At 51.5% G+C, this 16,885-nt stretch overlaps 1 protein-coding gene across 5 annotated transcripts in view; it reads left to right on the top strand.

Annotated features, from left to right (window-relative positions):
- The window catches only part of lef1 (lymphoid enhancer-binding factor 1), a 32,092-nt gene that overhangs the window by 5,274 nt on the left and 9,933 nt on the right, over positions 1–16,885 (top strand). For all 5 annotated transcript variants that reach the window (XM_072707662.1, XM_072707665.1, XM_072707663.1 and 2 more), the window contains one exon: positions 16,012–16,144. In XM_072707662.1, the coding sequence (XP_072563763.1) occupies positions 16,012–16,144 (133 nt within the window). The remainder of the gene's footprint in view (positions 1–16,011; positions 16,145–16,885) is intronic.

The following is a 16,885-nucleotide window of genomic DNA, read 5'->3' as shown; positions in this document are numbered from 1 at the left end:
GCTTTTTGTCTTACACCCACCCCACCCCCCTCCGACGTACTGTCCTCGCCCCCCACCAGTGCAGGGATCTGTCACAGAGGCATTACGATCTTTTTTTTTTTGGTCTCACTTTATTTCTCCTTTCTTATGATCCGTGATGGGAACTTTCAGCCACATTACGGATCTTTTGTCTGTGTGTCTTTGTGCGTCGGCTCTGGGACGGATTTTCGGTCCAGCGTGCCAGGCACCCGTTTGGACCGAGGGCACGCTGTGGCTGCTGGTGTCCTCATGACCGCTTGCTGGTTGGGCCATGGAGGAGGGCTGCGTTAATGGCTCAGAAGTTGGCAGAGCCCCATTGGACGCCGGTCTTGGTCACGTGACCCCCAGCGAGCCACTGCATAGGATAATTCTGTATCTGCCGCTTCTGTTTTCAGTTATTCATAAAGCCCAAAATGGTTGACGGTGCCGCGTGAGCCAGTCTCGGCGCCGGGGCTAATGGCGTCGCTTAGGAGCATATTCTGCCCCCAGGGCTTTTTTCACAGTATGTGGGAGGGGTCGGTTTGCATTTGCGCCTATACCGAACATCTCTTTCATGAGCTGTGTTTAGGTTGCAAAGCTGAATGGCTGCCAGAATTAAAGTGTTTAATGGCTGTGGTTTGTTACACCGCCATCGACCCTGTACGGCTGCAAGATGGACAGGCGCGTATGTATCAGAGTCCTGGCATTTTAATGTCAGATTATTAAAATTAATGTATCTGTTACTGGACCTGCCGTAATGGAGGTTGCCAGGTGTGTTCTCTGGGGGAGGCGTATAACATTACGACGACTCTTGTTATTTCGATTAAATGTGCGGAGTCTCCAGCCTTGATAATCGCTCTGTCAAGATCAAAGGCTGTTTTCCCTCTCTTTCTGAGGGATGGATTGATTTCCAGCGGTCCGGGCGCGACGTTCCCGCGTACGTTCCCCGGCGGACCGTCTGTCCCGGATCCACGTGTCAGGGGAAGCCCGAGACGAGCAGGATAGTGCCGAACCCCAAGCGTCCGCTCCAGGGATGTCCGGCCCGAACGTTTCCCACCAGACTGATGAGGAATTTCCCTGCCCCCCAATCCCAGATATGGATTTTAAAGTGGACTTTTCCCCCGTTCAGGAAGTACACTAACGTCCAGCTTGACCCTGACGGATCTATGTCATCTGCCCCTATAATGGGGACCTTGTCTGGAATGTTCCGCCTTTGAAATGGGTCACCCTGTGACTCTTTGGCATTAATAATGGCTTGGGGGGGGGGGGGGGTGGTGTTTCCATTCTAACGGGATGCACATAAATTACATGAAAAATTAGCATAGTGGCTTATGTAAACATCTCCGTCCTGCGTGTCTGCCGTCCTCATGCATCTCATTCAGGCCGCAGCCATAAGCTGTCCGATGCCGTGAAAGTCGCTCGTCAAAGGCTTGTATTAATTGGTGAATGGTCAACTTCTCCTAATCCGGACAGTTACCAGTTATCACCAGCTATTTTGGTCTCACTGCCAGTACCTCTTGGAATTTGCTTTTGAATATGGTTGCATCTTTATTTTTTGTGGTTCTGGGTAATTAGTCTTTTTTTTCCTTCCAGTACTGTATTCCTCTATTTAACATTAATTAAATATTTTTATGGATCATTGCAGATGTAGTGCTGATTGGTAGATTCATAGTCACCCGGTTTCCTGCATGTCATCGAGTCCCCAGTTTGCAGCCTGTGTTCAATCCAGTGAGCTGCCCACCGCCCTGACACCATCACGCCCCCCACCCCCCCTTGGATTGGGTATTTCGCTTCCTCTGAAGTGCCACCCACTGTGGTGAGGTTGGGGGGGGGGGGGGGGGGGACGTTTTGATTTCTAATCTCTTTTTATAATGAGGTAATGTTATCCTGCAACGTTAAACAAGCCACACGTTGTGCCTCTGACTTGTTTGTTAAACAACCCACCCCCCCCCCCCCCATCCATAAACACAGTGTGAAAATGCGGAGTTGATTCAGAGAGTGCGTGCCAATGGTTAGCGAGCCTCAGTGGGTCCTTTCGGTTGATTACTTTGGCACAGAAACGGAGCATAACGAATACTTTACCCCCCCCTTCACCGGCTTGGATTGGTTCAATATTTAAATAGCCGACGTTTTGCCTTTATCTTAGAGGGTGTTGGAAATGCCATATATATACATATTTTTTTCTGTTGTCTGTTCTGTAGACTGGGCTAGGAGTGAAACATTTAAATTTGAGCTCCATATGATTTTACTTTTGGTGTGACATGCAGCGTATTATACACGCGGGTGCTAAAGGATGCTAAACGCTAAGAGTCCGCGCAGCATTTGGGTCCGGGTATCGTCTCCGCCCTCCGTGTTCATGGAGGATTTCTGGCATCGTTCAGGTTGAGTAGGTTCTCGGGAGCGCGACGATGTGATCCGCGCAGGGAGTCGGAACCTAGAACCTCAAAGTCCGCTTCCGTGACCACATGCATGGACGCATCAAGATGCGTGGCGCTGTTTGACACGGCAGTTGGGTTTAGGGAAGGCCCCGCTTCATGAAAAGGGATTTTGCCGCTACTGCTGGGGAAACTCTTGCCCGTGAAGAGCTTTAGGAAGGAGCTCCTCCACTGGCCGGTCACAGAGTCTTCAGTTGGCTTGTGGTGTCTTTAGGCTTATCTCTTAACTCTGGAGGGATGCAGGCTTAAGTCTGATGGTTGACACCAGCTTTGCGTGTACAGATAGCCAGAGGTCTTGTATCCTGTGTTGGGGGTGGGGCATTGGGGTTGTATGTGTCCTGGTTCCTTAGGGTGTTTTGGTGTCCTTGAGGATAGGGTGATGTTCAGCTTGTGTGTCGAGCTGCTCTTTCAGTATCAGAGGCCCAATCGGTTTGTCTCACCTTGAGGCAATGAATGGAATCGATGGAACAGGACATACAGTGATCCCTTAAACACCAACTGCAGCACCGAGAGTCACCCACAGTAGGGTGTTAATATAATTCCTCCATGGACAGCAGAAGGTCTCCAAAGCCTTGCCTTGTGGTGACTCTGTCTCTAGCGATGATGGTTCATTGTGGTACTAGACATGATAGACCCTGTATATGTCTAGACACCATGATCGCACTGGGTTTGAAGTTGATTCATGGAAGTTCTTGGTTATAATTATAGTTTTCCGAACATGACATGAAACCATCTGGTCCGATCTTGTTTACTGCGTTGATTCATGTGGACGATTTTCGCCCTGTGAGCAGATTTGTAGATTCGGTGCTGGTTGACTTGTAGAGAGAACAGTTGTAGTCGTCTCCACGGCAGTGGGTGACATGGCTGGTGACATGGCTGAGCCACAGCAGCACCTAGTCGTGACATTTGTCAGCACAGGCTGTCCTGCTCCGGGCTCCAAGGGTGAATCTGCAGAGCAGTTTACTGCCACTCTAGCTGGAGGTCTTCATCACCACCTCGTGAGGCGTGTTCTGCCAGCACGTTTCCTTGATTCCTCACTGTTGGAACTATGGTTAAGCTCATCCATCCTGCAGGAATGAGACCACCTGCTGGAGACCAGGGGAGCTTCCGTCACTCTGCATTCCATCGCTTGCCTGAATGTTGCTGTGGTTCCTCTATCTTTTCTATATACCCCGTTTTTGGTGATGTAACTACGGCATCAGTTTTGTAACATTTTAACACTCTTCTGTAGTTATGGAATAGATCCTTGATGGAACCTGAACTCTTCTTCATGCTGCACAGTGTAGCATATTTACAAGGTGTTTATGGTTTATGGTTAGCAGGTTGACCAAAACCATGTGAATGACCCGTTTCCTATTGAATCCGGCGTCGTGCTTGTTAAGATTTTTGGGTACTGAAGTTACTTTGGTTTTCATGGAAGTAGAATGAACCTTGAAATGTAACTCAAGCTGCCGTCCATCAAGTGTGACCGCCAGTGTGGAATGGGCCGTGCAGACGTTCCTCCGTGGTTCATGGGCTTCCATGGACCATCCTGATGGAGCAACGGGCAGCACGTTTTTTTGGGTGTCGGGTTTCGTTATGATGGTGGGCGTGTTTTTCAGCATCACATGGTACACTTGATTGACGGCGATATTTGTCCAGTCGTGGGTGTGCAGATGTGATTTAGTGGTGTCAGTAAAGGGGTGGAGAAACATTCGTAACCACCAGGTCTGATTGGTTAGGCTAGTTAGATGGAACATGAATGGATATAGACTGTTATGACCACATCAAACCCTTTTTTCCCCTGCCACCCCCCCCACCCCCACACACACATACACACAGACTTCTCTGTTCTCGTCTGTAGGAAAAGATCGGGGGTGGGGGGGGTAGTTATCTGTCCTTTTTGTGTGGTCTAGACTATAAAAAAGCCTGTTCTTTGGATATGTAAAAAGGCTGTTTTTAATTTTTGGGAAACGCATAAAAACTCTGCCGTTCCTTTTATATCAGCCCGCGATTGAAAACAAATGCTGCCCTTCTTCTTTGAACTGCCCCAATTACGGAGTTGTGAAAATAAAAATTGGCCGGTACGTTCTCCCCCCCCCTCTCTCTCTCCCTCCCTTCATCTCTCATCTTTCTCTCCTTCTCTCTGTCACCTGATTCTCGCCTCCTCTCTCTCTCTTCCTCTCTTCCTTCTTCATCTCTCATCTTTCTCTTTTTGCCACCTGATCCACCCCCCTCTTTCTTCCTCTCTGTCTTCCTTCTTCCTCTTTCATCTTTCTCTCCTTCTCTCTGTCACCTGATTCTCGCCATTCTTTCTCTCTCTCTCTCTCTCTCTCTCTCCCCCTTGTTTTTTTAGACGCAGAGCGAGGGCTCTCTTTCTCTCGCTGATGTCAGAGTGAAAACCCCAAGCGTCGGTTTTGTGGGGGGGTGGGGGAGCGAAATGCAATCCAGCTGCAATCCGTGACGCCGGGGAAGCGGGCTGAGGGGCGCACAAAGCCCCCCGTATTCCCAGGGCATGCAACTGCTTGCGGCCTCCGCTTTGATCTCTTCAAAGCCTCCTGCCTCCTACTAGCCGGAGAGCCTTGGCTGCTGTTCACTGAAGCTGGAGAGATGGGGGGGAGGGAGAGAGGGAGGGTGTCATTGGTTGGCGGGGGGGGGTCCCTATAATCCCCCCCCCCCCCCACTTCCTCCTCTTCTGTGCTGAAATGAATCACAGCGCTGGAGCAATTATGTGTAATTCAGCAAGGCTAGATTAGGGGGTCTGTTACCTGGCCCCGAGGTGGAAGGGCGGGGCAGCCCAGGGATGAGGGGGGGTGGCCTGTAATCCCGCTAGCGTGCCGCCTGTTCTGTCACGGGGAACCCGGGGTGGGGGTGTCGAGGAACTGGGCAGTCGTGCCGTCCAGCGGAGCAGAAAATCGCCCCACAATGTGGTAATTACACTTGCAGATGTACCCATATTCCCCATTGTCCTGGGTTGGTTTGTTTCTGCTTCTCCCTCATGAGGGAGGTGACTGACAATGAACTGCTGAGGTTCTGGCTGGCTAGTTTGACTTGTTAGACTCCCCCCCCCCCCCCCCCCCCAAATGCCAGAGAGAATGACAGTGATGCCAATGGATGGTATTTTATTTTCAGGTTATTAAAGCATTCCTGTCTAACGGTATATAGTAGAGTTTTTTTTTAAAATTTTTTCCCTGTAATATAACCATGAGTGGAAACTTCTGGAAAAGCTTAATGAATTTCGCTTCTTAATTTCCATGGAAAACGAAATGTCGTCCGTTCACGGAATGGGCCGGCGAGGCGGCGCATAGCCCTGGGGAGGCCTTGGTGCGTAATTAAACCACGTGCCTGTCCCTCTCGAGACGGGAGCCCAGCGACTGTGGGCGAATGTGCCGGCGAGAGCGACGTGTTGGCACGTAAACTAATGTGCATGGGGTCCTGTTTTCTGTTTTCTGTTTTTTTTTTTTTTTAGAGGGAAATCAAGCTTCATAAGTCACAGGTCTGGTCATGACAGAACAGTGGTTGCAGTGATGGAAGCTTCTGAGGGAAAAAGAAACACTTCCAGTTTTATTCATGTAGGAATAATGAAGTAGACACCTGCTTTCCGTAGGTATCCAGTGGTGGCATGGAGGTGGGTGCATTGATAGAGCCAGGAAAGTGTCAGGCCCGGTGGGGGCATAATTTCAATGAATATGCTGCCCTGGGCAATATGACTGATGGGCCCCCTCATCCCCTAGACGTCAGTCATCAAGCAAGCAGTCAAAATATCAACCTCAACTCCTTTGGTCCCCTGCTTATGATGAAAGAATCGCAGTGATAAGCATTTCCAGGGAAGTTGGGTCGGGGCCAGCTTCTGGGGAGGCGCCCCTGAGCTCCGCCCGCTCGGTGGGGTGGGCCACGGGATGCGGGCCGACCTCACCCAGCGCTTCAGGTGACCTCGGCCCTTTCGAGTTTCTCAGAAGTGGCCTCACGCTGCCCGATTAGCCGCCCTCGAGTGTCAGGCCGAGGTGGGGAGGGTTCACGGCAGGGTGCGGGCGTTTTCTGAGCCGCTCGCCGTGCCAGCGAATTCGGCATCGTGATGATGCGTTGTGGTGTCGCCCAATTTGAGAAGAGATCGTATGATTTGGCCCAAGAGGAGACTAGGTGCTGAAGGCGAACAGCCTTCATGCTGACATGGTCAGTCTTCAGACGCAGTATTAGCATGGATTGGGGGCCCCATGGCTGAACGGCTCATTGCAGTGAGATAAGTCACGTGGTCAAGATGACTTAATCCAGCTTCTCAATAGCCAAGCCAAACAAGCTGCCAGAGGTGGATAGTTTGGGTCCAAAAAGTAAAAATCCAGACCAAGATTTTGTTTCAACCAACCAGCTGAATACTCCATGACTGTAACTGTTTATACTCAACTGGTCTGCCATTCCACCACCTCTTGGGTGATTCTGTAGACGGTGGATGTTTTGATATTTGTCTTAGTCAATCTAACAGGTTTCGTTTAGTGTAGCGAATGAACAAACATTTTGTAGGACTTTGCTTGAGACTCCAACACTCTCTCTGGTTGATATGATCTTGCTGTCATCTGGAGTGCTGGGTGATTTGCAGGCATGGAGTGGGATTATCCAGAAGGTTCTTTTTCCGGTTTGGTGTCATGATGTTTGGATGGTGTCACATGACCGGTGTCACATGACCAGCACAGGTGTTTTACAGGTTTCACTGTTTTGTTAATCTACACATGTACCGTCGTCAGTGTCCAAACGCGATAGTTGTTCATGGACTTTGGCCCGTTGAGGAGCCGGACGGGGGCGGCGCTTCACTAAGAAACACCACTGTGTGGCTGTAGCCATAGGCAACTGGTGTTTGATTGGAGGGTATTATGTTGAGGCGGGGCCAACGGCCTCTTTCGGCTCTGAGAAGGTAAAGCGTGCAGGGAGCTGAGAGAACACTGAGACGTGAGATTCAGTTGGCGACTCGGTGCTGCAAAAGCAGCTGTTTAGTGTCTTACGAGTTTATCTGTCAGATTGTGCTAAGCTGCGGCGGTTTGGTGGAGAGGCGGCGGGGAACTGTGTGTATTTGTGGAGGGTGGAGGGAGGGCAGTGGTGGCTTATGGGTAATGCGTCAAAGTCGCTTCTACAGTATTGATTTGGGGCCCAGTCTGTGTGAGGCTGTGACCACCCCCTTACCCAGAATCCTGTGGAGGGCCTTGTGCTATCGAGGTGTGACCCATTTTTGTTTTTAAGTGCTGTAGCTGCTTCATTCAGCAGAACTGCCCATTAAACAAGTCTGCAAAAGTACTGTAGGAGGTTGGGGGTGAGCGCCAGAGCAACCTTAAAACATAATTACCGGCTCCAGAGGGGGTTCTCGTGCACCAGGCCGTCCCCGGTGCCACAGTCTACCACCCTGTGACGTCCGAAATCTCCCATGGCGACCTTTCAGCCAATAGGCATCCATTTCACTTGCTCTCATTCTCACCTCCGGCAGGCCCCGATCCGGGGACCTCGTGGACGTCATCACACATGCGTAACACGCACGTGCACGTGTCTGGCCGTGGCTTGGTGCATGTCACTTTTTCACAGTGACAGGGGGCCACCCAGCATGTATAAAATGGATGCATACCCCCGCCCCCCATTTTCAGAAGTAGATGGTCCGGAATCTTCAGAAATAGATGGACGCTCTAGCGGTTGCCATACGCACGGCCGCCCGGCTGAGCCGCGCCGGCCCTCGGTGTAATGCCACGCCGCAGTTTCCAAATATAATCCCGGAAATTACGGCCTTGCAGCTCGCCGTGGAAACCGTGACGGCGCGCACGTGGCGGAGGGTTCCAGCATCCCGCTGCCCTTGGTGGGCCGCTTGCCCCGTGTACCTCAGCGGTACCTCACCGCACGCACCGCCTCGCGAAACATTTCCGGTGAAATCATGTGGTGCGGCCTGGTGAATGGTATTTATATCCATGGCTGATTTTTGGTGGTGATATTTTTTTTTTCTACCTGTTTACACAGGTGGGTGTTTCTGCAGCAACATGAATAAATAAACACACAGAATCCCTGTGGGGTTTAAAATGTCTTTTAAGAGCTGGTTGGGTTTTAAAGGCAGTCTGGGTGTTTCCCCCAAAAGCGCCTCGGTTTTGGTGATTTGTGGGCGATTAGGTGACTGGATGGGGGGAGTGGGATAGTGGGTGTAGACTGGTTCTGGGGGGCCTGGCCAGGTCTGTGGGCTCTGTCACCTCAGTGGAATGTTTGACCTTTTTCGGAGCCTTTGATCTCACCAGGCCCCGCTGAGCTAACGAGTCTGTGCCCAGCCGCAAGGTGAACATCCCACCGGTGGGGGTGGGGAGGGGGAGTCTCGGCGCCAAACGCTGCCCCGCATGTGCCTGTCTCCACCCATCCACACCGACGCCTGATCTAGCCAGACCCTCGCAGGCCTGTTCGCTGCATCGTCGTGGTATTTACCGGTTTGTTCACTCAAGATTTGCATCAATCAAATCACATCCTGACATTTTCACTGGGCTCTTTGCACATTCCTCGAGTCTGGCCGTTTTTACCAAACCGGTTTACCTCGGTCTTGGTCGCCTCCGGCTCAGCACAGTGTCAGTTGGCCTGTCACCTCAACCTTCATGGGGGGGGGGGGGGGGGGTCTGTGTTTAGCACTTCATTGTGCCGAAACCAGTAACTTTACTGTTCTTGCGTAGTTGGTAATTTGGGAGTAAGGGTGGGGTGTGTGCTCCCTTCCCCAGTAAAGGTCACGCTCACACGGGGGGGGTAATGAAAGGCCTCGTGTCGGGGGGGGGGAGAATGATCCGGATGGCTTTGTAGCAGACGCTGGTGGGTCAGAGCCTTTGTGCCGTGACCTTTCCAGCATGGGGGGGGGATCTGGCTCAGGGGTGTACACAGGAAACACATCATTTTGGGGGTGATGGTTTATTTGTCTGTCAGCACCCAGCTCTGACTTTTTGCTGCCACGAGCCGTTCGGGTCGACTGAGGGTGGGGGGTGTTACTGCCTGTGTGGAGGGGGGGGGGGGGGGGTGTTTCTCCAGGGGTGTCTGTATTCGGCAGGTGTGAACACATTACTGGGGGAGTGGGTCGGGGCAACCATCCGCAGAGATGACTGCTGTAGGGCTGCAGTGTTGAACGTGCCAATGGTGCAATGCCCAGTTTTTTGGGGGGGGGGGGGGGGGCGGCGGTTGTGGGGGTAACAGGCCGTGTCTGGAGTGTGTGACTCTGTCCCCTTGCTGTGTACCTGAACGCTGGAGGTGAGGAAGCATTTGATCCCCCCCCGTGTGGGGAGGGGTTTACGCGCCTGTTTACCATCCTGCGCGTGACGACTCTCCCCCAGGCCGGGCGTGTGAAGAGGTACAAACAGGAGCTAGGGGTGGGGGTGTCTGAGACTAGCTATTTACTAGCATGCAGATCTTGGATAACTCTGTCAGGAATACAAGGATTATTACTTTATATTGGGTACCTCATGCTGGAGTACAGTGATTATGACTTTATCTTCGGTACCTGTTACCAGAGTACAGTGATTATGACTTTATCTTCGGTACCTGTTACCAGAGTACAGTGATTATTACTTTGCCTTGCGTACCTGTTACCAGAGTACAGTGATTATTACTTTACCTTGGGTAACTGTTACCAGAGTACAGTGATTATGACTTTATCTTCGGTACCTGTTACCAGAGTACAGTGATTATTACTTTGCCTTGCGTACCTGTTACCAGAGTACAGTGATTATTACTTTACCTTGGGTAACTGTTACCAGAGTACAGTGATTATGACTTTATCTTCGGTACCTGTTACCAGAGTACAGTGATTATTACTTTACCTTGGGTACCTGTTACCAGAGTACAGTGATTATTACTTTGCCTTGCGTACCTGTTACCAGAGTACAGTGATTATTACTTTACCTTGGGTACCTGTTACCAGAGTACAGTCAGTACGTTTACATGCACACTAAGAAAATCACTATAGTGTTAGTCTAACTGTTAAAGTACATGTAAACATTAGTCCGACTGAAATCGTACAAAGTCTAATTTTTCAAAGTCGGAATATGACAACTAGATACAATGCGGTGGGGAGTCGATTTTCTCCTGCATGTATACGATCAGTCGGGCTCAAACTGGCCTAGGCTCTCTGCGCATGCTCTACAGTCCCCCTCCCCCGGACTTTGACCGGCTTTTCCACACCAGGTACTGTACTTTTGGTACTTCAAGAAGGTACCAAAAAGTACGGTACTTCACGGTGTTGCTTTTCCACTGATGCAAAAACTGGTACTGGTGTCAAACGACATCACAAAGCCAGGCGGAGAATTTTGTACTGAATTTGAAAAATGGCTGTAGTAGGACTCGACGACGGGCAAGATTAATACCAACATTGCATGCTATGCACATCCAATATCTTTCCTTGAATTTGGTACGAGTATTATACTGCAGGGAGTTTATGTCTCGCTAAAACATTTTCATTCTGTACCTAGGAAGTTTTGCAATTTTAATGATTTATTCATTTTCAAAATTATCTAGTATATGTTTAAAAATCAGTTTAAAGTTTACCTTCGCTGCTTTTGCATGAGTGCTGTGTGGGTCCTCTGAGATGATCCTCATCTTTTTCATCCTTGCTGTTCGTGAGAAATTTATGTTGAACCCCAATATTTATTACAGCAAAATCACATTGAAAAATTTCCAATACCGTGCCATCATAGAATATTATACAAAATACTTCGTCATGCTATCCTGATCTTGTTGAATCTGTTCTTCTGACCAGATCGCAATTAAAGCTTGTGTGTCGCTTCATTTGTCCACATACCCATCATTATTAATTTAATTATTTTTTTTTTATATCTGTGACTTAATAGGTCAACCGTAAAAAGCCGATACTAACAACCTGAAAGGAGCCGTATCACTAATCGTAGCGGAATCTCCTTCCTGTGTATGTATACTGGGACAAGGACAGTAGTCCGATTCAATGGCATAATAAAGCTATAACCTTGGATACCTCTTACCAGAGTGCAGTGATTATTACTTTACCTTGGATACCTCTTACCAGAGTGCAGTGATTATTACTTTACCTTGGATACCTCTTACCAGAGTGCAGTGATTATTACTTTACCTTGGATACCTCTTACCAGAGTACAGTGATTATTACTTTACCTTGGATACCTCTTACCAGAGTGCAGTGATTATTACTTTACCTTGGATACCTCTTACCAGAGTACAGTGATTATTACTTTACCTTGGATACCTCTTACCAGAGTGCAGTGATTATTACTTTACCTTGGATACCTCTTACCAGAGTACAGTGATTATTACTTTACCTTGGATACCTCTTACCAGAGTACAGTGATTATTACTTTACCTTGGATACCTCTTACCAGAGTGCAGTGATTATTACTTTACCTTGGATACCTCTTACCAGAGTACAGTGATTATTACTTTACCTTGGATACCTCTTACCAGAGTGCAGTGATTATTACTTTACCTTGGATACCTCTTACCAGAGTGCAGTGATTATTACTTGTCTTTAAAACTGTAGTTCCCTCTTCCTGCTCTTCAACCTCCTCCCCCAGACGAGGCCGCAGATGGGAGCTGGTCTCTGACCCTGACCCTGAAATGTCCCCCCCACCCCACCCCAAACAGAGAGGTGCTGTTGATCGCTCGCAGCCCCTGAGCACCAGGTCCAGATCACGCCTCGACTCCGGCTGTGTGGAGCCTCTGTCCAGCCCCCCCCCCCCCTCCCCCCACCTCCTCCTGGGCACTCCGGTTTCCTTCCGCAGTCCAGAGAAGTGTGAATCAAGGTTGTCATTGTAAAACAGAACCCGCACCCCCACCCTCCGCTCCTGCCAACAGCACCTGCCTCACCTCCAGCCGCTCTCGCTCCTCACCGGGGGGCCTGGATGGGTCTTTGCGCTCCAGCGGCTCTTTCAGACCCCTGAGTCCCCCCCCCCGTTAGATCACATTCACCCCCCCCTTACTAAAACCCCACATCTGAGCCTCTCTGTTGAAAAGGGCAGATCTTCCCAGCTTAACGGGCAAATGCCGGACTGGGACGTTTCTCTTCAATCTGCATCGCCTCTGCAAATATGAAAAGAGGGGTGTATAAGCCTGTTACTGTGAAAGGGGCTGGCAGAGTGAATCAACGGGCGGGGGCGCTGCCACCCCCGAATCGATTCGACACAGCGGTCACTCGTGGGCTCCCCGAAGTCACTGACGGCTGCGGGGGGAGGCGTGCCGGTGTCAGCCCCCTCCCAGCCGCTCCACCGCTTCCCGTCTGATCCCCTAAAGCGTTACGGGATTCCGCGATCACGTCCGCGGCGGAGTGGCTCCTTTGAAGTGGCGCCCGGGATTCTGCACGGGCCGCTGCGCCCAGGAGAAAGGGGAGTCCCCCATGTTTCTGGGGGCCGTGTAGACCACCTGTTCTCACCTTCACAAACCCCTGTAACATCACGGTGTTACCTCACCCCCTCCCGGCCGTCTTCGTGGGCAGTTAGTTAGCGTGAGACCTTAAGGTTCTACTGGTTTTCTAATGGCTCATGACCTGGTTACAGGCATCCAGTCCTACTGGAAAAGGATGCCATTTCGTTTGACTGTGTCCCCCAGTGCTGTTTCATTTGCCCCTCCCCCAGTGTTGTTACGTTCGCCCCCCCTCCCCTAATGCTGTTCTGTTCGCCCCCCTCCCCTAATGCTGTTCTGTTCGCCCCCCTCCCCTAATGCTGTTCTGTTCGCCCCCCCCCCCCCCCCCGGTGCCAGTGCTGTTTCGTCCGCCCCCCCTCCCCTAATGCTGTTCTGTTCGCCCCCCTCCCCTGGTGCCAGTGCCGTTTCGTTCGTCCCCCTTCCCCCAGTGTTGTTTCGTTCGCCCCCCCTCCCCCAATGCTGTTTCGTTCGCCCCCCCTCCCCCAGTGCCAGTGCCGTTTCGTTTGCCCCCCTTCCCCCAGTGCCGTTCGCTCCTTATTTCAGGTATGCCGGTGAACACTGTGTTCAGTGTTTGTTTTTAATATTATGAACTTTAAAACTTAAAGCTGCGGTTTTGGGAAAAGGAGAGAAAAATGGCAGGCGTCCTTCTGGAGAGGCGCGTCACGCACATGGAGCATATGGGATTATCCCCGGTGTCAGTGAAACCTTGTAAGGAGCCTCATCTTAAACTTAGTCTGTACTGGTCTATGCTATCTGGCCTGTTCTTCGGGATTAACCCAAAGTGTATGTGAAACGTGCAGGTGACCCCCCCCCCCCCCCCCCCCCGGCCGAGAGGGTGTTAGAAGCCAGAGCAGATTTGGGTTTATCGGGTCTGTTTCCAAGACGGCTGTGTCACTGTTTGCCAACAGTCTGTTTTCACAGGCACTCGGGAGGGGGGTCTCTTTTGTTTTTGTGGGACTGAGGGGGGGCATTTCTGTTTTAGAGAATCGGTTCATGTTTTATGTGTCTCTTCCCAACTGCTGTGCTAATTAGCATGTGTGGCATTTGGAGATGGAACACCTACCTCCCCCGCCCCCCCCCCCCCCCCCCACACACACACACACACACACACACACACACACACACACCCGCCACTGGCCCCGCCCCTCTGCCGGCACTGCATCCCTCCCCAGTCAAAGACGAGACCAGAGCTTAGAAGCAAATCCTTCCAGCTCTTATCTGCTCCCCACAGGAGAGCAAATGCGAGCTGAAGGCTGTTAAATTATGAGACGGGAGGGGATGGTATCGCTCAGCCAGCTAACGCCGCGTCCGGGCTGGGGGGCCAGCTAGAAATTGGCAGGTAGCCCCCTCCCATATATTAAAAGGGGGGGGGGGGGTTCTTAGGCGGGATAAGACGTGTTAAACAGACTTATTCTTGTCATTTTAGCAAGATTATATTCTGCCGTTTGACCTGCCTCTCGATGTGTTTTTATTAGTCCCCGGTCTCGTCCTATCAGTCCCGGCCTTGCTTTTGGTGTGCCTGCAGTGCATGCTGGGTAAATATCCTCAGCCTTTGACGTGGGTGTCGCTCCCGGTGGCTGTGAGTCGCAGGCGGGTCGCTCGTGCCGGTGGGAAGGCAGCAGCAGCCCGGCATTTCACTTGCACGCGCCATAGAGGCGGGCCTGCTTTTTTCCGTACGACCGGCTCGCAGGCCGGGCTGGGCTGAGGATTCGGGCTTTTCTTCGGGTCTGCGGCTTCCCGGAGCCTGACGGCTTTAATCCCGCTGAAGTGCCCGGCTTCTATAATCCTGCCATATGGCCCCCGGAGTGACAAAGGATGGATGTGCTCATTCGGGAATATTGGAATTAAGGGATCCGGGCAGGTTTGAATGAAGACGTCAGTCTCCTTCTGTGATGGATGAACCGAGCGGTGAAAAGGCCAGCCGTGCGTGAGGGACGCATGATTTAATAGTCTCTGAATAACTGTTGTGGGGAGGGGGGGGGGGGACTTGCTGGATCTGTGGTCTGGAATCCCAAACCTGATAGGCCTGCAGTTAGCCCCCCTGACAGCCATGGCTCAGTTCCACCCCCCCCTGTTGGTGATACTGGCGGCACAAGTGACTAGTTACTAGTCCATCAGTACCACCCCCCCCCCCCCCCCCACCCCCCCAGCGTTGAGCTGTGAATTCGGCCAGCTGTTACCATGGCACTGGCAAGATCTGGGGGTGTGGATTTTAGCCCCCACGCTCTGCTCGAATGTTTCCTCTCTCGCATACCAAAGCTGTTAAATTCCCCCCCCCCCCCCCCACAACCCTCCCCCGCTGGAAGAATGTGAATTCTCCCCACCCTGCCACCCTATGCCAGCCTCCGTGGGATGTAGGGCGGGGGGGGGGCGGAATTCAGAAGCTGATGTGATTGGCCTCGTTTAGCACGGGAGTGGCTGCAGGCTACGTTGGGCACCCCCGACGCTGTAATTAAGTCTCGCGTTTGGCTTAATGACGGCCTTTGATCAGTGGCTGAAGCCCCCCTCCCCCCCCCCCCCTTCTGAAACAAAGCCCTGCTGAAATGCACGCCCTGGCCTAAGCCTCGACTCGCTCTCACGGCGTGAGCAGGATGTTGCACCATATACGCTGACCTCTAAGCAGGTGACCTTACTGCCATGGTGGGTGGGAGGGGCCTAAGATTTGCTCACACCCCCATTCATGACGCCTCTCTGTGGGTGGGGCATTCTACACGCCCAAAGCTGATGGACCTCTGATCTAATCAAACGGTCCAGCTAATAGTTAAATAATCAGCTAACAGCTAAATAATCGTGTGTGGGTTAGGGGTTAGGATGCTGGGCCCGTGACCGAATCCCAGACTTTGCGGAGTGACGTCACCGTTAGACTGTTGACTAAGCCCTTTAGCCCCCAATTGCTCCAGGGAACTGACTGACCCGGCTTTGTTAAAAAATGTCACTTTTTAAATAAAAGCATCTGCTAAATAGGCGAAATGTAACTGAGTACTTACTCCGGAGCTGGGAATTGAACCTGGGACTGTAGGTACTCATGTTCATAAGCTGTAGCTGCTCTCCATGCTGTTTGGTGGGGGTTTTAGGTACGTGTGGAGGTTGTAATTCTGAATTTTTGCAGTATATTCTTTGGAGGCATTTTTTAATATGCCCCTTTCGGGGGTAGGTGTGGTAGTCGCTGGACCGGTCCTTGACTCTCTCCCCCCCCCCCTTCCCCTTCCAGTCTAACAAGGTGCCGGTGGTGCAGCCATCCCACGCGGTCCACCCACTGACACCCCTCATCACGTACAGCGACGAGCACTTCGCCCCCGGGCCGCACTCGGGCCACCACCCCCAGGACGTCAACTCCAAACAAGGTAGGACTCTCTGCCGCCCCCTAATGGTGGAAGGTAGGAATGCGGACCCTGACATCCTGGTGAACCTGTCTGGAAAACAAAGCTTGGAACGATCCTGGGGATATCCTTGCTGCTTTTTTGGATTGGGGGCGGGGCATGTTTTATGTGGTGTGGCTGTATTTCCTTCTCCTGGGGGGCAGCCTGGTTTATCAAGGAGCAGCGTAGCTTAGCCCTTTAACTTAGCAATGCGCTTTTATTTCTCCTCCGCTTTTCTTGTGAGAGGTCAGAGGAGACAGGTGTGCAGGACAGGCTAGAGGGCCTTTCAGTGTGTGTGTGTGTGTGTGTGTGTGGTATGTGGGGGGGTGGCCTTTGGCAGGCATTGCGACCGAAACTCAACTCCATATGTGTCCCGTACTCCCCCTACCCCCCACCCTCGATTCCTGCTGATATTCAGCACGTAGCCACTTGAAAGCTGCAGATTGGGCAGGATGCAATGGATTTGCAAAGTGTGTGTGTATGTGTGTGTGTGTGTGAGAGAGAGAGAGAGAGAGAGGGAGAGGGAGAGAGACTTCATGGGGCCAAGTGTTACCTCTTAATTTATATCTAAACCCTTGGCTCTGTCGCCGCCCCCTCTCCGCTCCATTGGTCCATTCCAATGAGCAGTCCGGGTGATGTCATCGTTACCAGATTGCCCATATCAGCAGCCACCAAAGGCCGTGTCCTTCCTACTGATGACTAGCATGTCCCTAAAAATGCCATTAA

This window comes from Paramormyrops kingsleyae, chromosome 25 (genome assembly GCF_048594095.1).
Source record: "Paramormyrops kingsleyae isolate MSU_618 chromosome 25, PKINGS_0.4, whole genome shotgun sequence".
Classification (NCBI taxonomy): Eukaryota; Metazoa; Chordata; class Actinopteri; order Osteoglossiformes; family Mormyridae; genus Paramormyrops; species Paramormyrops kingsleyae.
The sequence above is the reverse complement of the archived record's forward strand: the minus strand, read 5'-3'. Positions and strand labels throughout refer to the sequence as shown.